General features: G+C 37.8%; 1 protein-coding gene across 2 annotated transcripts in view; it reads right to left on the minus strand.

The window, feature by feature from the left end:
- Positions 1–226: 226 nt before the first annotated feature.
- Positions 227–26,518, minus strand: part of kif20b (kinesin family member 20B) — a 36,391-nt gene continuing 10,099 nt past the window's right edge. Inside the window, exons 18-35 of one of the 2 annotated variants that reach the window (XM_011484255.3) lie at positions 26,143–26,309; positions 25,497–25,973; positions 24,236–25,350; positions 23,915–24,053; positions 23,611–23,733; positions 23,431–23,488; positions 22,657–22,782; positions 22,239–22,369; positions 21,920–22,075; positions 21,539–21,706; positions 18,908–19,021; positions 17,592–17,690; positions 15,411–15,620; positions 9,207–9,248; positions 5,015–5,089; positions 4,496–4,613; positions 2,370–2,515; positions 227–1,396 (exon numbers count right to left, since the gene is read on the minus strand). In XM_011484255.3, the coding sequence (XP_011482557.1) occupies positions 1,316–1,396; positions 2,370–2,515; positions 4,496–4,613; positions 5,015–5,089; positions 9,207–9,248; positions 15,411–15,620; positions 17,592–17,690; positions 18,908–19,021; positions 21,539–21,706; positions 21,920–22,075; positions 22,239–22,369; positions 22,657–22,782; positions 23,431–23,488; positions 23,611–23,733; positions 23,915–24,053; positions 24,236–25,350; positions 25,497–25,973; positions 26,143–26,309 (3,545 nt within the window). In that variant the 3' untranslated portion in view covers positions 227–1,315. The remainder of the gene's footprint in view (positions 1,397–2,369; positions 2,516–4,495; positions 4,614–5,014; positions 5,090–9,206; positions 9,249–15,410; positions 15,621–17,591; positions 17,691–18,907; positions 19,022–21,538; positions 21,707–21,919; positions 22,076–22,238; positions 22,370–22,656; positions 22,783–23,430; positions 23,489–23,610; positions 23,734–23,914; positions 24,054–24,235; positions 25,351–25,496; positions 25,974–26,142; positions 26,310–26,518) is intronic. The other variant, XM_020709411.2, reaches the window with a different exon arrangement.

Consider the following 26,518-nt stretch of genomic DNA (forward strand, 5'->3'; position numbering starts at 1 on the left):
CTGCATCCTGCAGTGGAGGCGTACACGCCTGGGGTCGTGTGATTGATGAACATCGTCCGTTTGTCACACAGAGAGCGAGGTGAAAGTAGAACAGAGGGTTTTGGAGACCTTACAGAAACAAAATGTTCCTGCTTTGAATAGAAGAATTCGAGGGAAAATTGGGAAAAGATAGAACTGCGGCAACTTCAAAGAATTTTGAAAAAAGAAATTTCAAATAAACACCAAGTGTCAGTATTTGCTATAAGGTGCATCTTTATTTGGCAATTGAACGTGCCAAAAAAAGTCAAAGAAATACAATAAGAAACATAAAAGAGCAAGAAATAAACCTTTTTTCTTACAAAAGGCTCAAAAGAACCATCCTTCATCTTGAACAGAACATGACATGAAAAGTACTGTGTTTGCTCAACATGTGCCAAAAAAAAAAAGAAAAGGAACCAAACGACTGAAACATAACAGAACTAGTAGAAATTCCATTCCGCTTCCTGTTTTTCTTAAATACATGGGGTTTCCCATCCCGCATCTGCGTTTAGGATGAGATAAAGTGCATGTGGAGTTGTGACATGCATGTTCAAGCAAAAAGCTTCATAAATTGCATCTGCGTCACTGGAAACATTTAGATTCTGATTTAAGAAACCTAGCAAACATATCAATAAAAGCTCCAATTATTAAACCGGAAAAAAAAAAACATCTGTGATAAGGAATCTGGGAATTTTTGCACTGTTCAGTCTTTGTGTCTTTCACAAACAAGTTTTAAATAGTTTGACACAAACACCAGGTTAAAAGGTGGAATGAAAGACACACAGAAGTGTTTACGACTTGCAGTCTGGAATGGAAATTATTTTTAAAGAACTTTGCAAAGTTTCTCAGAGGTTTGTTGAATTTACATTTAACGATGGGAATGTTTCCAGTAGGCCATAAGCAGCATGTTTAGGAAGTGTCAGTGAGAAGTATGTTGATCACATTATAAAGTATTTAATTATTTAGCAGTAGCAGTAATAAAAAAGACAAAAAAAAATGAGAGTAACTTTCATTAAATGTAAGAGACTGTTAAGTGAGTATGCTGATGACAAATGTAGGTTATATTAAGCAGGAGGAGGCGGCTTCTACGTGTTTATGAACCGTGACGATTCTCTCCATCACCACTTACAGTACAAATCAGCATAATACTCAAATATTACAAAAGTAATCTTTTTTTAACTAAATCAGATTTTACAGCAAAATATTACAATCTAAGATAAACTAGTGTTTTAAGTGAAGAACATTCTTAATACTTTATTTCTGTAGTAACTGAAATTAAAATTTGTGCAGAGTTTACTTATTTAGCCACTCTGGAGCGAAGGCGGCGCTTGATGATCTGATGGTCGCTCTCTTTGCTTTCCGGCTCTCTGCAGAGGATCTAAAACAGGAGAAGAAGAGGCTTTGAGCTCTGCAACAACTAAAGTGGTTGGGCAGAACTTTAACATACACTAACATTGTATATTTTTACAGTAATTAGATCCATTGTTTATTGAAAAAGAAATCTGCTGCACAGACAACTGTTGTGATTCATCTCCACTGATATAGAATGAGGCGTTTTCACTCCTCCAGAGAGCTGAGCGACTCTGTGGAGTCTGAACACAAAACCAATTTTCTTCTCAAGTCTCATATCGCCACTCCATAAGAGCTGATAAACTTACTGAACATCATGGGACTGAAACAGAAGACATGAATCTAAACAAATAAAACATCTCAAATTGTTTTTCTGAAGGATTTCTACTTGTTGGATCGGTTATAAGATGGATCAATTTAACAACACGAATGACACCAGATTAGAAAAGTGTTGTTTGATCAAACTGGGCTGCAGTAATACAGACTGAACAGAGTTGAATAAAGAGCCATCAGCAAGTGTGGAAATATCTATAAAAAAAGATCAAGTAGGCTTCTCACTACACCAATCCTCAGGTCAACTGTAAAGCACAGAGGTGGAGGATTAATAATTTGGGTTTTAGCCAAATGTCGGGTAGACACCGTAGACGAACTAAAAGACTGTTTTAATATTGCTCGTCTTTCCGGACATTAGAATAATTTTTTCTAAAGTTTTGGAATTGAACTTTTTCTGTCCTGATAGACTGTCAACGATAAATCAAAATTTGCCATCACAAAAAAAAAAAAAAAAAAATATATATATATATATATATATATCAATACAGCAAACTAGCTGAGTTTTGACTAGTCTTTTCAGTCAGAATTTGAGTCCTGAATATTTGCATTTTAAATCCAACTATCTAAACAAAAACATTTGCTCATTTTGTAATTTTTCTAATGGAATAAAAAAGTTTTGTCAACAGCACAGAAACTCTTCTTTTGAACAAAATGTGTGTGAAACTTACAGGGTGGGAAGGCATTTCCATGGGAGAGGAGATTTCAGGTCTGTAGAGTTTTTTTCGATTCTTTTTGGCTCTCAGAGCTAGTGAGGAAGAGGAGGCTGCTGAGTCTGCTTCAGTTCGACCGCTCACCAGACTCATCATTTTCTTGGCTGCAGAGAAAAGCAGGACTTCAGTGGAGGGTTGTAGATCACTTTAGAGATCCATAAAACACAAGTGCAGAGCTTTTCGGTACTTTTAGAACTCTTTTGATATATTTTGGTATAGTCACAACTGAAGAAAGCAGAATCCCACCAAAAGTTACTTTAGCCAGTTATTTACTGAAATGATCATTAAAACTCTTATGCAATGTAAAATTTAAAGCAGCAGTCATGCAGAAAATGTATTTTTGTATACAATGTAAGCAGTATGATAAAGTGAAAGAAACAAATGGTCATTGTTACAGAAACACAAGGTAAACTGCAACAGTCAGGTAGGCCGCACTCCTTACTGGAAACCCCGGACAAGCCCCCAACTTGTCCCCAAAGAATTTTTAAGCAAAACATCAAGTAATGTAGTTTCAGGGTGCGCCATGAATGAATGGAATATTTTCCAACGTGTATCATATATAAGACACACTAAATTTAAGACTCATTAAGCGAGACAAAGAGCAAGAGAGAAGTCCATAAGTTAGAATGTATTAACTGTGTTCACAGTAACTCTTGAACTTGTTTGTAACGCGCTACACTTTAGCCACATTAGAAGTGTTGTCTGCCTTAGTGTATTCCCAATACTTGGAACTCCCAACCTTGTCGGAAACACAGAACAAGTAAAAATAGGAAAGAAAAAAAACAACAGTCTGACACAGTGACACTTTAGCATATTCACAATAACACCCAACCCTATTTGCAGCCAAATTAATCATAAGGTGCTCTAGTTATAAGGTACGCCTTCATTGTTTGGAAGAAAAAAAATAGTTTTTAAGTGTGCCTTAGTTTACAAAATACTCTACTAGTTTTTGCAGTTCCTCAAAAGACCACTTGAGTTTGGGGTAATAATATCAATCAAATTAATAGTTGATGATGTCAGACTTAGGGCTGGCCCAGATTTTCTACAAGGCTGATCTGGGCACATGTCCACTGCAAAGGATGGAGCAGTAAAGGTAGGAAATAAAATGGGGGGGGGGGCACAACAAAGAACAAGAGACAGCCAGACAACAACATCTATGTTTGAGAACACTGACAAAATAATTACCTGAATAAATCAAACTGTTTTCAAGGATAAAACAGACTTTTTTAACTCTTGAAGGTCTGCAGTCCTAACTTTCCTCTCAGACATCATTAAATGCCCCACGCTTATTTCCTTTTCCCAATGATGTTGTTATGTTTACCTAACAGCTACAAATGAACTCTTTGGGTTGTCCTTGTATGTTCTAACTCTGTCACTGCAAGCTGCTCATCTGCTGTGAAATTTAAAGATCCCACAAGCCCATCAGGACTATTAGCCTCTTAGAGCTAAATGAGTGCAGCAGGGAGCTTTTAGTGTATTTACAACACTTCAAAGCGCTTGTAAATGTGTTTGTATGAAGCTTGAAAAGCTTCGCTTTTTCATTGATCTACAAAAACAAGAGTCAGATTCAGACATTTAAATGTGCTTTCATTTCCAACTAATCCACTATAAAAGAAGGACATTTAGCTGGGACTCGTGCTGCTGAGAGGCGGCTTTACAAGAGCACAACACATTTTGAGTAAAAATAAGGATTACGCCCACAAGAAGAGAAAAGTAGTAAAAATTTACAGATTGAGAATTGAAAAACCACCATTTAAATTCTAATAAACCTAATGTTTGTTGAGATGTGAAAGACTATGAAAAAAGTATTTTTTCATGATTATAATCCTTTAAACGTGTTTTATTCTCAGAGAAAGCTTTTGATGGCTCCAGAATCTTTTCTGCCAGCCCATCATTTTGGTGTAACCCACAAAGACCTGGAACATCTGGACACTGCTATTTGATTAAAATAGGTCAACTAGTTGTTCCTATTCTGAGGTAAAGGACCTACAGGACCCGGTCTTTACTTTTCTTATTGTTCAATTTCTCTTTAACAAACGGAGCAGATTTATCACTTTTATCTGTGTAAATTGTTCCACACTGACCTTTAGAGCCCAGCAGCGTTGGGGAGCTTTGCAAGAAGTCTCCAATCTTCTGCAGCGTGCCCTCCTTCCTGCTGCGGACGCTGCTCTGGGAGTCATGGCAACCTGCTGGGGAGGAGCTCTGACCACAGAGCAGTGAAGCATGGTCAGTCTTTAGGCGTTTGTTTTACACGCCAGCCAAACACAAGTTACCCAAAATCAGACTGGATTCAAACAATGGACAGAAGAAGCAGAACAAAGAAAAATGTGTTTTTGTTTGTTGCTTCTTGATCTTGAACTGTGTAAAACAAAATTAACTTTAAGCCTCGGGTGAGATGAACATAACTTTATTGGATGCCGATTGTTTTTGATTCTGATTTGGTTTATAACACCCAGAGTGGGACTTTAAGTTGTTTTGACTTGGGGTTAGTTTGAATGAAATATGGGTATCAGTCAAAATAGGCTAAAACCTAAAATGCATCTTTTGTTATTGTGTTAAGCATGTCTCTGAGAGGGTTGCCCCTGTGTGTTTTCGGTTGTTACCTCTTCTTTTTGTGGGGTCAGCTTTGGCGTCAGTTTGCTTCTTGTATTCCTCCTGTTCTCTGCCTCCACCTCTTCCTGTTAACAAGCACGCCGCCGAAGAAGACAAACACACACAGACATGACATGAGGGTTCACAAACACGGAGTCATCTCTACCAGAGGACTGGTGAAGGACCAACAAACAGGCAGTGACAACATCTACTAAATGTTTCATAACAGTCAGTGTTGGGATGGGATGGAGATGACGTTGTGTGGATTTCAGGTGAAAACACACATGTTGCACAGCAGCCAGAATACACAGTAACTAACACCCAGAAAGCTTAAATACCTTTTAGTGTAAGAACATAATTTCCAGTAAAGGGCTGTTTAGATTTAATCATGTTTGTTGACGAAAAAAAATGAAACAAGACAAGAAAATGATGGATGGATGGAAATTCACAAGACTTTTGTTAAAAAAAATACTAAACCCAAAAAGATAAATGCACATAAGTGTTTCTCAAGAGTAAAATGAAAACAAAATCACTAACCAAATCTGTGCATAGGTGAAATTAAAACCTTAAATATTGTTTTAAGTGAGACAAAAGGGAAATTACCCAAACATGGTTGACAAAAATATGGCAAAAAAGGCAGACCATGTGACAAATCATGTTCAATAATAAAAAGAAAAAAAATGTCAAGATGACACCTTTTAAATTCTAGCCTCTACATTCAATAATGCTTCACAGGTTATTTTTTTGATATGATTAAGAACCTTTCATGCAAAAATACTGCAGTTTCATATGTCTTCTTAACATAAATGATGAATACAAAAATAAAACCAAATGAATAATTTTCTTTTATTATCTAAAATTTTAAAGAATAAGAATGCCTCTTGAAATTTCTGAAAGAGTGTTTTGTAACACAGAAGATAAAATGTTTTTATTTTCTAAAGAAAATTAAAACAGTGTGAAACGTACATCAAGAATAAATAAAGTTCTTCCAACCTAAAGAAAATGTATCTAAAAAAAGTAGAACTATGGTTTACAATTATATTGCAAAATTTGAATACATTTAAAGAATGCTTAGGAGTTACTACAGATTGGAATATGGCTTTAATAACCGCCTTTTTTCCATTCAGAGAAAGATATTGAAAACAGCAAAGTGATTTTGCAAATTGGGTCAGTGTAGGGGGGGGGGGGCCATAACTGAGAAAAAAGCTCTGGTCAGGTCTTAAAATGGCAGAAAAAAGTGCAGCAGAACCATCAATATATATCATGCTCCTGTAACTTAGGCCCACAATAGCCATCCAGGATTAAGACTAAAAATGTTCTGCTTTTCCTAATAAAAGCTACAATAATCTGATGTGATTTGTAAGTGTATCCATGCACCAGTCTCAGTGCAACATACCCCTGAACATATTTTGGCACTTAAGCAAATGAACAGATTCTGACTCACAAAGAGTTTGACCTGAGAGGCAGCCTCTCCGGCAAGACAGAGGAGTGGGCGTGGCAGCGAAGTTGGAGTCATCAGTGACTCAGAGGACATTTTTAAAAATAAACAGGATGAGAAAAAAAAAAACAGGGAATAGAAATGTGAAGAAGCTGTGTGGGGAAGCAGGGAGCGTATTCATGCATTTATAGAGATGTATGGCAAAGATGGAACTTTTACATCACTAGATAGGACAAAATAAAAAAATAAAAAATAAAACAAGCGATGAAGGAATGGAATGCTAAAGGTTCAAGAAAGAACCAGGTTTAATGCACTTGCACGTCTTTGGGGATGCTGTGCAAATGTATAAATTTCAGGCTGCTGTATTATCTGTAATAAAAATTAAAAGCATGAAATTGAGCGTTTTATCTCTCACTTCATCATGCTCTGCTAACCTCACAGTTAGCTGATAAGATCTTGATTAAACACGAAGATACTACACAAAAAATCCACTTTATCCACAGAATTAATTCAGAGCAACCAGGTATACAATGTTCAGTTTTTTCTGTAAACAAACTGTGGAAACCAAGAAAACTGAATACATTGGTTACTAGGTGAGATTTTAAGAGACAATATGAACTTGGATTTCACTTTAACAGATATTGGAAACATTGCAAATATACAGTGCACTATATAGTGGGGTTTCCATTTTGTAGTAATGTGCAAATCTACAATTCCAAAATCAAGTGCTATAGAAATTTCCCAGAAGTCCCTGCGAAAAATCAGTGTACGTCGATTCTCACTATATTGGCAAATATAGACCACAATGCATTGATTTGGAACAATTTTTGCCCCCCAAAAAAATGTATCTAAATGTATTTTTTAAATACACCATCAACGTTTTATCTTCAGAAGACAGTGAACTCATAAATAATTATCGCAAAATGCTCAAATCAATTGGATTTTAACTTTTTAAAATCAATGTTATCATATCCTTAGTGTAAAAAAAAAAGTAGTGAGCATGGTGTCTGAATTGCTTTTAAAATTCAGAACACTACATAGTGCCGCACTATATGGTTTTTTTTAGTAGTTAGGGTGGGAATTGGGACAGACCCTAAAACTGCACATAATCAACTAATGATGGCACAAAATGTAAGGAACTGTGTGACTGTTTTCATTATTTGTTTTAAGATTAAGATAAACTTTATTAATCCCCATAAGGAAATTCAGTTGTTGTAGCAGCACCATAAAATAGGATGAATACGGAATATACAAAGAAAGGGAAGACAAACTTTTATTTACATGTACACATATGGCTACCAGATGAATTGTAGAGTCTGATGGCAGGAATGACTTCCTGTACAGTTCCTTAGCACAGCGGGGGTGAATGGGTCTAATGCTAAAACTGCTTCTAAGTTTGTCCACCACTTTGTAGAGGGGTCCATAGCAACAAATTGTGTAAAATATTTCCATTTTAAAAATGGTACCATATAAATATGAAAAAAGCAGAGCTCAGGCAAACTGCAATAAAAGCTGTTACTTTTCATTCTGGTACCACCTGGTGCTGTCAATCAGGCACTGATTAGCAGCACCTGTGTTTTCTCAAATAATCCTTTGAAATGTCTACCAAAAAAGGCGTACGATTGATCGGGATAGGGCAACTTCGAACCGTTTCCACAAGGTCAAGTAGGGGTTTGGTGGAAACCTTGCTTGGCTTGAGCTCAGGAACAATCTCCAAACTGAAGGCCAGGTCAAAAACGGGTCGCAAGCCTCTTTCACTCTTATTCATAACAAAAAGAAAAAGAAAAAATAAATGGTAGAATAGGCCGGCTTTTTTTTTTTTTTTTTTTAAAGGGCACAACCCAAATACTAAATACCAAAGCTCATTTCACAAGAAAATGTTCTTCATTAACGTGGCACCATTTGCAACGGTAATACCCAGGTGACAAAATAAAGTTCCATTAGGCTTTGATACAACAAAGAAATAATCTACAAAACACAAATGTCTTGCTTTTTGTTGTGTTTACTTAGTTATTTCAACCTGTAACTGTTTAAGAGCAGATCTGAAAAAATTGGTGTTTTTTTTGAGTGAATGTTTCCACCTACAGCTGTGGAGCAGAGTGGACCTGCAGTCATTCAAGAAACCTCATGAACAGGGGTTTATTCTCCAAACCAGTTATTTCTCCAAGTGTCCTTGAAAAAAAGATCTCAATCCTGAAAGTGAAAGCTTAACCTCAACTGTAACTTGACCTGTCTGTAGAAAGCAGAGATCTGCAGCAAAATTTCGCTCCTAAAAAAGATACCACTAGGAAGGAAAAACTTAACATGTAGAGAATTGCAAAGATATTTTTTCTGCTCTCATTTTTGCCGCTTATAACAAGAAAACTTTTGTATACGTTAATGATATCGCTTTAAAATGGATTGCAGCCCTCTTTCTGTTTGGGGGCATCAATGAGAATGGAGGTTCAGATCCAAACAAAGTCAGAATATGGCAATATGCCTAAATTTAACAATTTGATTTGATAACTTACCTTGACTATTTTTTTGACAAAACAACAACCTTGTTATAATGCAGACAGTTTAGCTGGGCTTAAGCCCTAAGTGTTCCACTTTAAAAGAATGGAAATTAGTCGTTTATAACTAAATGAAAAGTAATGCAAACATTTAGATGAGTTCTATGTTAATGATTTATGGCAATATGAGGAGTTTGATGGTGAATGTGGGTCTATGCTCCAATTAGAGCGGATGAAAAGATGGTTTTATTTAGTGAAAAAAGAAGAAGGTACCTCACGCGTTGCTTGTCGTTTACTCCTCCTAAAAATATAAGACTGACAAGAAAAATGTTGTCAAGAAAGCGCTTTAAATGTACAACTCACAGGGAAATGTAATTGGTATTCAAATGTCTGAGCAGTAAGTTATGTTCTGAACACATAACCCCCCAAATGGAACGACAGAAAAAGGAACACAAATTTGGTTTCCAAGAACAGCGTCTATTTAGAAAAAAACTATTTTTACATATACAAGTGTCATAATGTTAAATGGATGTTGTAAACTGCTTAAGTGTCTGCTGTGATAGTTTCCACAGTAGAGCAACAATGCGTTCAGCAACAAAAGTAGAGAGAAACAACAAATCAGTAACGGGGCCAAAATATGGAACTAAATACATGGAATGATTTCCCCAGGAAGACGACCAGCAAGCCCCATCTGCTGCACAACATGCAAGCTGTCACTGTAGTCAGAGATGGGACAAAACCAAACTAAAGTAAAAGTAAAGTTGGTTGAGGTGAACTGCTTTGCTTAACAACATAATACCAAGGGTTAGCCCAAAACTAAAGGCAAAGAAGTATAGGGTAATCTGATCAATTCCATTGTATGACTTATTGATAAAGCAAAACAGACCTCAGCCTTTTAACCCGACCAAGTCAGGATTGTTGCTATAGAAATGCTATGCTTTTTTTTTAGTTCAACTGTGAAGGATGCTCTTAAATATAACCTAAAACTAAAGACACATTTTTGTGATTTTTTTTTTAATGATAATTGGGGTGTAACAAATTCTTTTAGCAATTCAATTCTTATCATAACTTGTGGTTGCTGATCCGATTCAGAGTAAATGCTGGTTCATTTTGAAAAATTCCGATTCTCTGACCTTAAATCGATCCAGGACATCTTTAGCCAAAACATCAACCAGTGTGACTCTGAGATAGATGCCTGGGTACTCAACAGTACAGTGTAGTTTTCCAGATTCCTTGTGTTTCTTTCAAGATAATCAAGTGTAAATTAAATGTGTACAAAACAAGTTAACAAGAATTAATGGCAAATCCATTCACATTTTGTTATTTTATAGTTGAGACCACTGTTTTTGTTGTTCCACATCAAAATCACATTATTAGAACATTCTAGCACACTGTATGGTCACGTCTTTGCTAAATTCAAAGTGTTCCCATACATTGGTCTGGAATGATGGACTGATCAGTTTTTCCTGTCATGTGTATTTTACATCATAGTTTATTAAACCTACCATACCTCAACCCAAATGGTACTTTTCAATATTGACATAATACATTTTATTTTGAAATGATTTTTTTTAATGGTATAGGTCAAGCTGATGACCAATTTGCCCCAAATCAATCTGGTAGGAAGTATATAAGTCGCTTGTTATTCCCCTGATGGTAATCATCATCTCCAGAGCTGACTTTGTTTATATTGCCACTATATCCTATCATCCTATGGCTCCTTTTCTTTTGCTTTTCATGAAAATACAGGCTGAGACTTATTGCAGTATAAAATTGATTAAAAAATTATATAGTGCCAGAAAAATGTGACAATATACCTCATGAGACTGGTAATTTAACTATTTTACAGTTTCATTTTATGTTGAGCAAAAGCTGAAGGGTCCTTGAGCATTACAATTGCTCTTACAAGTAACTTTAAAAGCTAAGTGATATTCACCTATATGTTTTTAGTGTTTTCTCTCTATGGGCAACTCTTTCTTCTGAGGAGAAACTTTAATAATGACAGTTTTTACACTGGATAATAAAAGCCAGTAAAGAGTTGAAGTGCTCTGGAACAAAGAAAGATGGATTGTAGTTATTTACCTACTTTAAAAGACACAAAGCTCTCATTTAAATGTCTGCAGACCTTTGCAGTATTTCCATTTGTCTAGTCCCTCACTTTGATTCTCTCCATGACCTCAGAGTGGACCCGGTTTTGTCCCATTAATCAGTGGAGGACATGCTTTGTCTGCACTCCGGCTGATTCTCAACTGGATCAAGGATAGGCCAAGATCCTGCTGACTTTTTGATCATTTCTAGGCTGATTTTTAAACAAATGTTGCTCTTTGCACCTGACACACCGTTATCCTGTCAACAGCAGACTATTAGCCCATCAAATGCACAGTTGCAGCTCTACTTCCAGCTCCATCTGGTACCATTTGGGAAGCACTTTTCCATCATTACATGTACGTACATGAAAGGATGCTGACATCAGTGCAACGCCAAACTGTTTTCTACCCAATATTCTTTTCAAATGACTTCAGGGAATGCCTCATGGTACCATTTGAGAATTTGAGACATGCAAAGACTGTTTCAGTTAGACACCAGCAGACTCTAACCTCAATCACTGCAATACCTGCTGCTGGTCATTTCTACAAGTGTTCCGCATGTTCATTTTTACAAATGATTTTTAAACCTCAAGATTAACTTCAAAGTTGGGATGCTCTTATTTACTTGCTAGCATTTAAATAAAAGGCATCCATCAATCCATCTGTCTACACCAAATACAACTGGGGTAGTTGATAACACAATCTAGGACACAGTCCAAGTTACTTTACAACGAACTCTGCCATTTATTTTATGATTCAAATCCCCCCTTTTTTTTTTTACATTGATTTGAAGGTAAGCTGGAATTTATTGGCATCAGAGTTGTAACCAACCCTGGGGTTGGGGTTATAAAAATCTGTAGTGATATTGATTTTTTTTGTCAGACAAAAGCTGACTTCATGTAAGAAACTGCAATTTTATAAACAAGTTTCCTATTTGTTCACTTATACCACTTTAAATAAAATAAAAAAGAATCCACTTTTTCCCCAAATAAAATTGGTTTTGATGAGATTTGTAAACACTTATAAATTTGCAAGCGTGTAAATTAAAATTCAGTGTTTTTGGCAGTGATGCCAAACACAAACATGTACCGGTAGATAATTATATGGAAATTTAAATAGCTTTTGAATGGGCTTTCTGCCTCCCTACTTTAAACCAGACAATTATCAAAAATGACAATTTATCTCAAATGTCCACCCCCCACATGGATACCACTGCTGCTGACAAAAAGAAAAATGTGACATCAAAAGCAGAGTAACAAGAGCAACAAAACTTTTTAAAACATGTGACTCCACTTTTGAATCACTCCGTATCTTTTTAACTAAACCATCATTCTTAGTGTTCTAAAAGCACAGTAGTGATGACCATTTTTAGCTGGTCTTGTGCATTAGGTCATCTGACTATAGGAACAAGCAGGTGCTCCCATCGAAAGCCTTTCCCCCCCCTGATTGCCTGGGCATATTCCAAATTCTTAGATTCACTTGGCTCGGAGTGTATAGCAGCGATTCAGTGAGCGCGACATCCCATTTTCACACATGGATTTTTCATAAATCAATCCTGGAAGATGCAATAGAACACTTGCTCTGGCAGAACAAAAATATCTGATGAATGCTGAGTAAATGACAAATACTACAAAGTTTTATTAAGCTTTTTGTAGAAAATATATATCCATATGCTTTTCTTAATTAAGAAATTAAGAAAAACATATGGATATATATATTTTAATGTTACATAAATATTTCTGCTCAATCTTTACTCTTGTTTTTGCAACAGAAACCTTTGTTTTTGCTTTATGCAAAATCTGAAAAAAGACATTATTTAAAGAATTAAAGTCCAACAGAAAAGATTAAATCCTAATGACAACAAAGATGTTTTGTGTTTTTATTGTCACAATATTAAGAAAATAAATCCGTGACAAGGAGACTAACAAAAAACACTAAATGGAGGTAAAATGGAAAGAATAGACTATAAACCATCAATAACCTTAGCAGACAATGACAGAAAATAACCGGCGAGCAGTCTTTGACCTTGTGTAATACTGGAGAGCCTGTTTAATGTGCTCTCTGGGGGCATAATGTATGATTATGATGTGTGAACATGTGCACGTATTCAGAAACATAAGCAGGAGGTCTTGCTTGTGTTTTTGATTATTTGCAATTCAGATGGATTTTTTTTCCATTTAATTAAAAACATTGAGACGAAGCAAAAACCAGCTTCTAGCAGCATCAGATCTCAATATTTCAGCTTTAATGCAACGGCTCAGTTATTCAGAATCAAACCAACCAGGGAGCAATCATTTAAGGTGATGTTCGGCCAATAGTAGCCCGCTGTGTCTTTCAAAGCAACGGTCAAACAGCTGTAAATTCATTCTTGTTAAAGAACACGCTAAAACATTTAAAAATAAAATTCAATGTATTATTAGAATATTGCCAAATCTCTGCCATAAATAAATACAATTTAACCCACAATAAAGTAAAACAGAAATAAATGGAGCTAAATGCCCAATCGTTTCATTTGTTTGAAAGAAGTTAAAGTTGGAAAAAACTAATGCTTTGGGTGTAAATGTCATAGATGATCAAAATAGATTAGAATATAAAAATATGAAATGGGATAAAATGACTGTCGGTGAGGACAGCAAAGAACAATACACAGAAGAAAGAATGCATGCCAGTTCTTCAAAACACTTGAGCTCGTCTGTTTCACATTTGAGCTTTTGTTTTTTTGCTTTTAAAGAGAATTATGCTCCATAATAGCAGAATGCTGTCGTGTTGCAGCTGTGCAAGGATTTCTGTTTTATCTGATAAAGGTTCATTTATATGAGAAAAATATCCTTGAAAATTCCTTTTAACAAAAGGAACATGGATCATTTTTATGCCTAAATTCTCTTGATTTGCAAATCTGCCTTAAGCTTACCGGTAAGTTAAAGTGATAGTATGAGCTTGTATGAAAAAAAGAAAACGGTACATAGTAAAGGAATCCATGTATTTTCAAACTGGAAGTTTTGTTGATATGTAATCACATGAAAAATAGGAGGCATATTGCATGATTTTCCCTGTTTCTGCTGTCTGGAAATACACATCTGACACGAACAGATTCCTGTGTGTTTCAGTGGTCTTGGTATGTGTAGTTAACACATATGCTCCTAGCAGCACTCACGTGTCATATGCTTTTGGGAACCCAGAGTGCTGAGGGCATTAACCTCCTTTCCAAGCAAACAAATTACCATAAATGCAGCTCCTCAGTGGCATTAAATCACTTCCAGTGAGACGGTGACCTGAAAAAAAACAAAAACAATCCTGTCCCCTCGTCACCCTCCAGTGCCGCGTCACTTTCCTCTGCACGTCTCAAAGTCACGCGTGTTCCTTAAAAGCCCCTGCGGTCTGTTCCCGACTCGATTTCCAAGATAGTATTAGACGCTCTAGTGGAATCAAAGAACATCTGGCCCGTTTGAGGCCAAATGTTCTTCATTTCCAGATGTCTTTGGTGGGATTTGCTAGATGACCTGGTTAATTGTAAAAATAAAACGAAGGCTGCATTTTTGGAGCTTCTAAATATGCCATGAAAAAGAAGTTGGAATAAAAGAAATGCTCAAATCTGTTTTGACCCTGGACACACCTTGTCATACATTTGAATGAGAAGGTGTGTCCAAACATTTGGTCTGTAATGTATATTTTTGTCAAATGGTGTTTAACCTACACGTTTTTTGTTTTTTTTAATTTAAAACAAAAATACAAATGTTACTATTTAAGAAAATACTAAAAAAAAAAAAAAAAAAAAAAAAAAAAAAACACGACATCTTGCATAACATTTTAACCAAGGCTACAATATCCTGCTGTTTATTGATACTTTATTGATCCCTCACTGGGTGATGTTAATTGCTCACCATTAATTTGGTAATTGCCCCCAGTACCATTCTTCATTCCCCTCCGGGAATCGAACCCTGGATTCCTGCATGGTAGCCTCTCACCTTACCAAAAGAGCTACCCAGCCGCCCAGTTATAGGTTATCATCAACTAAAATCTAGCTAAAGATGCTGAGGTTAGATTTTTGCCGTTTCTTTTCTTCAATTATTTACACCACAGCACAATTTATTATCATTGAAATCAAACTGAATATTACGCTTATACATTTATTCTAATGATCATTTCTTTCATTTTTGAATGATGTCAGCGGAGGGAAAAGCCTCAAAGATAAAGAAGAAAGTGAACCATCTTCCCTTGGAATCTCCTCCACTGCTCATCAGGGCATGGAGGTGATGTTCTGATGCAGGGGAAGCGTTTTAAAGGGCACCAAGTATTTGTTCCTTTTTTTTTATTACTTATGTAAGTTTTAGAGTTGCTTCCACACATGACAGAAGCGGGAAGAGGTTGCAGTCTCATCGACAGCTCTTACCTTTTCCATTTCTCCACTCTTCCTCTTACGTGCTGTACGGGTGATTTTGACAGTGACGGCGCTCTCCTCTCCCTGCCGCCGCAGAGCCATGCGGTTTGGCTGCAGGGGGCTGAAGGAGATCTCCAGCTCTGGCCGCGGGAAGCGGCTCGATCTCCCGTTTTCTGTGGAGATTTCAGAAGAGTCCAGGACTGATGGAAAGCCAGTGGAGCCCTGTGGGACCACACATGAAACCAAGGGTCAGCGGGTCACGTCAGTCATTCCCAGTCCATCTGTCACAGAAATGTGTCTGGGTCAGAGGTTACGGTCTAGCCTGTCCGTTGCTATAAAAGGATTCGCCTCAATTGCCAAAGCAGCTGCCTTGTTCACACCTGTGAGACGGTTGCTCAACAAGAAGATATCTGAAAATGTTCAAGCTGCCAAATGTCAGACGCACGTCTGGAACTAGCAGCAGACTTAAGATCTGCTTTTCAGTGCTTATGTGATGGTCAGCAAGTCAGTAAAAGCAAGTAAAAACGTGGTCCAAAAAGAAAAAAACTCTTAGAAATGTTCAAGTCTTTATCAAAATAAAAAAATTATCAAATGTGAAATAAGAAAAAGGCGAATATATGTACTTTCTTTGAGAAGGTTTATGGACTGTAAGGGGCGAACATGTCAAAACCTGATGTGGTAAAGGTGTCAGTGGCAAAGACCACACACCCTGTGTTTTCGGTGTATGAACGTGTATGAATGGGACTGAAAAGCTCTTTGGAGCTTAAAGAAGGTAAAAAAAAAAAAGGTGCTTTAAACATAATTTAACATTTAAACCCGCATAAAAGAGCAGGGCAAAAAAAGTAACGACGACAGGTTGCTGCAGCAAATGATAACAGTTGTTCTGCTTTACCAGAACATGACTAAAGAACTGATGGAGGAGAAATCCTACATCTTTAGTAGAAGACTCACTCCAGCCATCTTTGAGCAATGCTAAAAGCTCCTGGTGATCTTTTAATCCTGGTCTTTTTTATATTTTTTCCCTAAAAAAAAGCATTAGCTGCATTTCCATTCCACATATGCACAAAACTACTGTATATAGAAAATCTAGAAATGTATAAAAAAAAATTGCAATTACACCGTTTCCTTTAAATCGTAATTATGTGAATAAACACAAACCAAGGCGACGGATGTGAGCAATACTTTGATTTCTAGCAGATACATTTAAATTTCTGCCACAGCACTAGCGCTGATCATTTATCAAAGGAGACGTTGGCGTCTTAATAAGGTTACGGAGGGCGAGCTCCTTAAACATGGGAGCGGATACAGATGAAGCCATTTTGGAAAATGGTAGTTGGTGATTTTACAGAGGGGCTGTGGATCTAACAATTCTGCATGACACGCCAACTTTTGATGAGCTGTGAGATGCTGTGGGACCTCTTGTGGCGCCCACTGTGCCGTGCCCAAGGCAGCCAGGTCCTATCAAGAAGCGCATTGCCATCGCCATCTTAGTTATGCAACTTAAAAAGTGTTTCCATTGCAGATTTGCGAAATATGTCAGTTTCGATACTCACAACCAAAATCACCTCTTTCAAGTGCAAAACCTTTTTTTTTTTTTTCAAAATTGTTGTGTTGTCCCGTAGGCAAATTTGTTACCACAAATCCAATTTGGGTAATTTCATAGTCAATGGTAACACAGCTTGTGTTGTTTTCTAAGACAGTTTCTGGAGAGCAGCAGTAGTTCATAAGACATTTGCCTCTGAGTTGCGGGTAGGTCTGTCGGTGCGGAGTAACCCCGCCCCCCTTCCCCTTCCTGTCGCTAAGAGCTCAGAGCAGAGAGCTTGGAGCCTGTCCAGCGTATTTTCTGCATCACAAAAAAGCTCTTTTTCATACTGCTTTCTTGTCTGCTCTTGATTAACGACAATTTGAATCAAGAAATACTCAGAAATGCAATTTTTAACTTAATTGTCTTAATATGCCATCCATCATTAAAACAAAAATGTCCCCAAGAACTTGTTAAAAACACCACAAACACGAGTTTTGTCCGAGCTGGTCTTTAAAAAGTGACTTCAGCCAACAAAACAATCAGGAGTAAGATGTAAAACCTGTAGTTTGAGGTTTACCTGTCCAATCCCAAGCAACTACTAAAGCTCGGTAGATAGTCTGTTAGCACAGCTCGTTTATTTCACCATTAACTTTGTCTCACATACAAACCTGACTGCTGCCTGAAGCTCTGACATCCTCCTTTCCAGACATCGTGGTTTCACACTTGGGTTCCCTCGTCAGTGTGGCAGGGCCTTCATTGCTCTTGGACTGTTTGAGGGAAACATTGGGTAGAAAAAAGAAGCCATTTCTGAAAATATATCCAAGGAATTAAAAACAAAAAAAAACCAGCAGACACTGTACATATGGTTTAGTATATTTTAAAGCCACAGATTTGTTCATTATTATTTCATAACACTTGATGTTGAAAAAGTCTGTTCGTCAACTCTGATGGCAGAGCAAACTACAGAAAACATTTGATGTTTTTTTTTCCTGTCCCATTTTCGATACTGCTTGGTTAAAACAGTATTTTCTTCTTAAGCTGGCCTCTTTTTTCACATGGATAAATCCACGGTCATCAATGATAACAGTGGAAAGAGTAAGTTATTACAGTTCGACAGCTGCAATTTACTGATGTTAGGCAGTGCTGTTTTTCTCCATAATTGTTGCTCCCCTAGACCCAGCTTTCTTCAAAAACAGAAAAGGTTATGATTCCAAAACTGAATGTAATGCCATCTATACTAACATACATCAGACGAGAAAATGAGAACGTGTCATGCTGTGAGCAGAATACAAACTTTTTGTAGCGTTTTTTAAACTTTTTAACTATGTCACCGCAGTAAATGAATGCACTTGTTATTCTGGTTAAGTCACTTCTTTAGGGTGAATGAATGAAGGTCGGCTACGTTATTCAGAGGCAAAAAGACAAAATCCAGTCACATAGAGGGATCAAAAACAGTGTCTCCAGCACTGTGTTGCTTTGTCTGATCAATGTGGATTTGTTTAAGAAACACATAAATGAGACATGATGATCAAAATATGATTTCATCATCAGAAGTGTTTTTCTGTTGTAATAATGACCTTTAAAGTTAAGCGTGCTAGCATTGAGCAGTGAGGTGGGTCATGCTGCATTAAAAAATATTTTTATGAGACTCTTTTAAGACATTTTTGTGCCTTTTAGACAAGTGGGCCCCAACCCCAGGGATGTGGACCGCTTCCAATTCGTCAGTTATGGGTTAATGAACAATCTATTTCACATTTTAATGGTGCCTACACAAGATCTAGTGAACAAATAGAGTTTAAACCAGTTGCAGATATTTTACAGAAGATGATGATAAACTTTACCCAAAATGGTAATGGAAGCGAAGAATTTAAGAAAAACAAATGGGACACCTACTTCAGCCTCGTACAAACCACTGTGTGAAGATATTGTCTGACAGTATTTTAGACTGATTTAGACCACAGAAAGTGACTTTCTCAACACAGACCTGTGTGGCTCTGATCTCCTCCAGGTCTCTCCTCAGCTGCAGGACCTCAGCCTCTTTTTCAGTCACACATGCTTGCAGATTTGCCGTGTTGGAGCTGCTTTCAACACCTTGAACCTGAAAAAAAACACATTACACAAATACTGATTAAGGGAGCAGATCTACATCAAACAAATGCAGGAAAACTTGTATTTAGACGGGAAAACGGATGAACCTTGTAAAGAGACTTTAAATATTTGCACATAAAAAATCTGCTTTGCATGTTTTAAACCTGATTGTAGCAGACCCAAATCTTCTCATCTCTAACCGCCTAGAGTGCAAAAGGTTGATGCATGAAAAGATGCAACACTGACAGAGAGTGATGGACGGATGGATATTATAGCTGCTTAGATTGCACAGAAAATTAATCTGCATAATTGAATTTCAACATAATAATATTTCTTATAAGTATCTAACTGATTAGGTGAGGAGGAGAAGAAAAATCTGAATTATTAAAATACACAAAAAAATATATTTCTGATGATACCATGGGTTTAAAAAAAAGCTCAAATCATCTGCATAAATAACATAAAAATAAACATGTACAATTCTCTACTGGTAACCACATATTGCTTTCAACTCTGCCCAAGTCTTAGGGGTCCTATGTGTCAAAATCAGCATCAAATAGAAAATGAACTGCATTACATCCTAGTTTAGGTGACAGCACTTTTGCAGTAAGTTTTCAGTTTGATTTATAAAGTTGGTGAAGACTAACAAATCAAGAATTTATTTGTCGTTAAAAATTAAATTAAAAAAAAGATCAGTGCTGCATTCAGTTATCTTCACATAATTTGTCCTACAGCCTGGAGATTTCTCCTGAAGAGGAAGGTTTTACACGCCACCTGCATTATTCAGGGTTTTTCACACCACTCTGTGGCTTTCCCATACAAATTGCAGGATGTTTATGTAAGATCCCATGATTAAAGTTTTAAGTCAATACACCCAGAGAATAATTTGATTTAACGACTTAACTGATCTTGTTACAATGATAAATAATAAAGAAATTCAAGAAAAGATTTGCTAATCTTATTTTGACCCACTTCAATGAAAAGTGTGTTTCTGGTGCTTTTAACGTGTTCTTGTGGCATTTTTCTGATGATGGCAGCCATTTATAAATAATATTATGATTTAAGTTTGTATTTCAAAATATTTTTTTTATTTAAATCATTGTGAATCAGAAGTGGACAAAAAACTCTTGTTTGAAAAAAAAAAAAAAAGAAAAAGAAAAAAAGAGCGTATTAGCCAAATAGAAAATGCAGCGGGCGGGCCACAAGATCCCTGCTCCGCCTCTTTCTGATGCATCCACTTGTAGACGACTAGATTCATGTCCATCTTCCTCTGTCAAGCTGGCATCTGGCGCAAAATTGAAAGTCTGGATAGCTCCAATGAGAAAAAATGTCACACGTTTTTCTGCATGTTTTTCTCAACAAAAGGTTTCAGATGAAAATGTACATTCGTGAATAATCTGGATCTGATTTGTCACTCTCAGATAAGTGCTGTTATCGAATAAGTGGACCACGCATTATCCCGTCTGTCTGAGAGAGACACCAGAAGTATTAAAAACTCCCCAAAAAATCCATAATGACAGAATATTTGGCATCTATTGAAATTGACTCACCGCTTCAGAGGAACAAAAGCTGCATATCTGACATAAAACTTTCACAATGTACAGTTACATTGACGGAGTGTCACTTTTCTGCATCAAATACATAAGATAGATTTAGCATTTATTCAACAATAACTAAGCTAAAGTTCAAAAGCAGCGTGAGAGACTCGCACCTCCTTACTGCTTCAAAAGAAGTTAAGAGGCCATTTTATTTGATTCTGTGTTGAATGAAATGCACTCGAGTTGAAAATAAAATCTTTCTTGCTCTTGACTTAGCAGAAGTGAGCCGACACTGAGCTCTGCTACTCCACTTATCATAATCCTCCATTCAATCTCCCAGATACTTATTGATCCCACAAGGGAACCTTCTTCATCAGACTTCAGTGATGGAACTGAGCCCGTTGAAGTATTTGCACAAAAACATGAGAAGAAAGTTCAAAAGTGATGGATGAAAATATGTTAATGTCTAAATAATGACTTTGGTTCATGTCACTCAAATATGAATGCTTTTTGTGATTGCACAGAAAAGCTCCAGGTGTTTTGCTTGTTGCTCAGCTGACAGATGACTGTGTGGCGTGGGCTGCATGTTTATTTGCATACAGAAAGGATAACTAGGATCTGATGCATGTGTGGGCACATGTGAACACCAGGTGAGAACACACTTAATTCCAGCTGACTGCCTCTACTGGCAAAAAAAAACCCAAATCTAGAAGCCTTAAAAAGGTCATAATCAGAACAAAATATTTGTCTCTTTTCAGTGTTAGTAAATAATTAAAAACGGGTTTAGGGTGTTTGGTTATAGAAAATGTTTTCAGAGATACTTTAAAAACCCAACTCTGGAACTTAATCGACACATTTCTGAAATAATATATATAATTTTTTTGTGAAACGTTCATTTTCTATCATAATAAATTATTAATATGCCATTATATCAGTGGTCAGCCATTTTTGTGCGATTTATGCAGCGGGTTATGTTGTGTTACACTGACCTCTTGTGGTGGCTGTGTGTTTTGCTGGCGTAGCTGCTCAATCAGTCTGTCTTTTTCTGCTTGGCTGGAAAGAAGTTTCTGCAGCTGAACTTCCAAAGCTGCAACCAGAGTGTCCCTCTCCTTCCTCCAGTTCTCCATCGTCTTCTCCTTTTCCAGAAGCTGGGACTCCTGGACATGAACAGGCAGAGCATTGTGGGTAAAATGTTGATGTCTTAGTACTTTTTGCTCTTGGGGAGCATCAGGTTCAACATAAAACAAATGACAATACAAACAAATACAAATAGAGAAACTGTTTGTGAGTTAACTAACTTAATATGTCTGACTTCTTTGTGCTTTTAGATCCCAGCTGACGGCATTCTTTGTCTTAAAACCTCCTCTTACCAGCTGGCCTTGCTGTCGAGTGTAGCGTTCTCGGTCTTCTGCAAACTTCCTCATTTCTCGATTCCTCTTGTCCTCAGCCTCTTTGGCTTGGCCAATCAGAGACAGTTTTTCTTCCAGCCACTTCTTTCGTTCAGTCTGCTGTTTTTCTGTCATCATCTGCACACAAAATGAGTGCAATTGAGGAAAAAGATTTGAAAAATACCACAGATGGAAATTAAACGCTGCTTTAATGTCCTCTACTTGAAAGCCATACAAGCATAAGATTAGGTGTAAGTTCTGGTTTCAAAACCTGAATTAACTTTGTAAAGTCCAGACAGACCTTTAAGCTTTCTTGAACTTGAGAAGTTTCCTCCTTTGCCTGCCTGAGCTCCTCTGATGGTTTGTTGCCTTCTTTCTGTGCGATGCCGTCACTGCTTTGCTGCAGCAGCACGCTCTTCAACATGTCCACCTCTGCGTTTCCGTTCCAGAAACACACGTTAGTATCAAAATACAAAGAACAGCTGCTTTCCTTACAGAAAGTTCATTACAACACACAGGATACAGCTTATAACCTAATCCTGACTGTTTTTTTTAGTTTATAATAGAATCTTTGGAAAAGGATGCTTTAAATAGTTAAAGTTGAGCCCCAGAGCTAATCATTAAACACAAAAGTGTTTTAAAAACATAGTTTGTCAGGTGCCAGCATGTCATTTTCTCATTTTCTGTTCTTTGTTGTTGTTCTTCATCATGTTCTTCACCGTTGCAGAGTTCCTGGATGTGGGTAAGCTTCTCCTCTAGGACTTTTTCCATCTTCTCCTGCGTGTCGTCCTGCTCCACTAGAGCCAATCGCATTTCCTCCAACACACGCTCCTTTGCCTCCAGGTCTACAAATAAACAAAACCCAAACTGTTCAAAACAAGCAAGAGTACAGGTTTACAAGAGTCATTAAGACCACAATAAAAGGTACCGGCACATGTTTGTCCCTTAGGGAGGCATTTTCTGTTTCCATTCACCATTTAATCAAGTTCAGCTGCAGAGGAAAATCAGTGGTACTACTTGTCTAAAACATTTTTATTACATTTTGTTCACTGATTGTATTATACTTGTTTGCCAAATTGTAAAATAATAATTCAAGGACCAAGAACTGATAACCAACAGAGGTTTTCAATAAATACAGATCAGTCTACTTTATTTTTATGTGGATTAGCAAAGGAACAACTGAAGCATTTTTAAGGGCAAATACAAACTTAAAAGTTCAAGACTACAAAAAAAAATGTGAAAGTGGCCAGTGATGAGTGCAGAGGTTTGACACAAACTCTTTGCAGAAGTTCAGATATTAGAATTTTGAAACATTGCCACCCCAAACGTGATGCTGCCAGGCCGTCGCAGCTGATGCTCAGATAACGCCACAGAGCCTCTGTAGGTGTCTGTTCCTTGACTAACCCCTGCTGTGCAACTGACGTTTGGTGTGAACGCAGTTTATCCGTTTATTGTAAAACAGTTCTATTTAACACCAAAATCTAATGTTTTACCTTTACAGGCCTTACTGTAGAGCTGGTGGGTTTCATCACATTTTGTGTTGGATTGGTCCTGAAGACATGAGAGGGTAGGAGGATGACAATGGCACATAAATACACTTAATGACAGGAGCTGGATTTGAACCAACACACAACCAAAAACATGTGTTTTTGTGATCCAAAAACAAGCAGTACCAGTCTGAGCTGTTGGATGGTTCTGTCTCTGGTACTGAGGTCGCACTGAAGCTGCTTCTTGCTTTTCTCTATGTCAGCCAGCTTCTGCCTCAGGACCTTTTCCTCTTCTCTCATAGCAGCAATCTAAAACGAATAGAGAATAATTTTTAAAATTTGGAAAAAAATGGAGCCTGTGATGACTAGATCACAATAAAAATTACTAATAGATGGGCGCTTTTTCTCTGACATGTATTGATTAAGTTTTTCAAAAACCAAAATACTGCCTTTACAGTTTGTAAGTACGAGTGTGGGGCTAGTGTTTCACCTCCTTCTGGACCTGCTGCATTTGCTTCTTGTAGTCCGTCAGTTTTTCCTGGAGGTCTGAAGAGTCCTCTTCTTTCCTCTGAAGATCAAGACTGAGATTCTTCATTTTCTCTGAGTCCTGTTTTGCGATTTCCTTCAGTCTGTGAGTTACACATAGAAATTGTTAGCTGAATGTAACATAAAAGATTTACTTTGAATTGAGTCTTAGGGAGAATGACAAAATTCACAGAACACTTCTTTCCATTCTCTAGACAGAGACAGGTGTGCCCATCTGCGACATAACAGAGTCAGAAAGAAGGCTGTTTTGGATCACCACAGTTACCTGCTGATCTCCTCAGCTCTCTTCTCCAGCTCTGCATCCTTCTGCGCGATGGCCTCGTGTGCCACAGCTAGCAGCTCCTTGCGCCTCTCTACCTCCTTGCGTCTGGCCTCCCGCACTGCCTGACACTCCTCGTCCTCACGCTTTTCCTGTGCTGCCTGCAAACCCTTCTGCAAGGACGCGACTTCTGCCTCAGCTTCCAGCATTTTCTTCAGAAGCTCAGCCTCTCTGTCCTCGGATGATTTCTTCAGCTCTGCCAGCTTCTCCTCCATCTGCTTGTCCTTCTCTTTTAGCATTTGTTCTACATCAACAGAGGTCTCTTTTGCTTCCATGCTGGAAAGTTTTACTTTAAGAAATGCAACTTTGCTCTGGAGGTCTGAGTTCAATCTCCTCAGATCTTCTTCAGTCTTCAAGTTAGACACTTTCTGTTTGAGGTTGGCCTCCAGCAGCTCCAGGGCTTGATCCTTCTGGCTGAGCTTTTCTGTGAGATCATTCAGCTGTTTGCTGGAGGTTTCCCTTTCTTGGCTCAGTTTCTGTGTCCAGTCCTCATGCTGCTGTTTACATAACAGGTCTTGTTCTTGAAGCTTTTCATTCAGATGCCTTATTTGATTCTCCGAGGCCTCCGTCTGCTCCTGAAGTTTAGCTCTGAGCTGATCCACTTCCTCTTTAGAGACCTGTTGCTGACATTCAAACTGAGCTCGGAGCTCATCTGTTAGTTTGTGCAACATGCGTTCTTGTTCCTCTTTTGAGGATGCTTCTGTCTGATTCAGTTGATCTGAAATCTGCTCTGAAACCAGCTGGTTTTGGGCCAACTGCTCCCTACCTTGTGTTAGCTCACGCTCCAGCTCCTGCATGTGACTTTGGGCCTTCTCCTTTTGCTCCTTCTCCTCGGCCAGTTTTGTCTTAAGTTCCAACAGTTCCTCCTTAAGCTCTTCTCTGTCACCTTCTGATGAAAGGTGAGTGGCCTGGAGTTGCTCTTTTAGTGTCTGAAGCTTTTGGGTTAAGGTTTTTAACTGACAGCTTTTCTCCTGGACTTCACTGGATTCAGTTTCCAGTTGTGTTTGAAGACCTCCTAGCTGGCTAAGAGCTTGCTCTGCAACTTCAGTCTTGTTGGCCACCTGCAGCAATAATCACGTATAAATAAATCAATAGACACTTGCTTCAGTGTTCGAAACATCTTGAGTTTTATGAGAAAACATACAACTCAAGATGTTTTTGAGAAAATTCAAAGTTATAAAAAGATTAACATCAATCTGTGACCCACCTGCTGCTCTGCCGCCTCCAGTTTCTCAGTCAGCTGTTGAAGTTCAAGCTGCAAAGCATCAATCTTCTGCTGCATCTTTTCTCTCTCTTCAGCCAGCTCACCATTTTTCTTCCACTCAGACTCTAGAGCAGACTGGACCTCCTGTGTCTGCCTCCTCTCTGCACAAAGAGCAGCGTGAGCATCCTCCCTGCTTTGCTTCTCTTGTGAAAGTGCTAAAACCAAATCCTCGTTTGCTCTCTTCTCGGCTTCAAGATCAGCCGCAGCCTTTTCTCTGCTTCTTTTCTCTTGTTCAAGCAATTCCTGCATTTCATCTTTGAGTTTCCTGAGGTCCTTGAGAGAGGCAACAGCCTCCTCCCTTGCTTTCCTCTCCTCCTCTAAGAAAGTCAAAGCCTCTTCTTTTCCTAGAGTCTGGTACTCCAGAGCAGCAAAGGCATCTTCCTTTTCAGTTTTCGCCTTCTCAAGGGCAGCCAAGGCCTCCTGTGAGATTGAATTATTGATTAATTGCTCATCTAAAGCTGGAAAAATGACTGAAAGTTCATTAAATTCAGCTTGCACCTCTATGATTTCTAGTCTCATGACAGTGCAATTATCTGCTCTTCTAAACATTTCTTCTCCCCATCAGCTGGATTTCATATCAAATTCTCACCTCCAGCCGATTTGTCTTGTGGGGACTTCTCTGGTCAGGCTCCTCAGAGGGGGTGGCTGAGGCCTGATCCAGCAATTTCTGCAGGCCTTCAAGTCGTTCTGTTAGTTGAGCAACTTCTGCTGATTTCTCCTGGAGCTGAAGCACAAGCAGCCTCTTCTCCTCAACCGCTGATTTAAGCAGAAAAAAAATAACAGAATTTAGGGCTGTGATGGAATTCTTAGCTGTACATTCTGTATTTCAAATGATTATGTCATGGATAAAAATCAAATGAAAATTGTGTTTTTAACATATTTTGTAGCATTTTTCTCAACTTGACGACAAACTTGAGACAAATTTCTAAAGACCTCCTGCCGCTCTGCAGAAACTATGCCCATAA

The sequence above is a fragment of the Oryzias latipes genome, chromosome 15 (genome assembly GCF_002234675.1).
Source record: "Oryzias latipes chromosome 15, ASM223467v1".
In the NCBI taxonomy this organism is placed as follows: Eukaryota; Metazoa; Chordata; class Actinopteri; order Beloniformes; family Adrianichthyidae; genus Oryzias; species Oryzias latipes.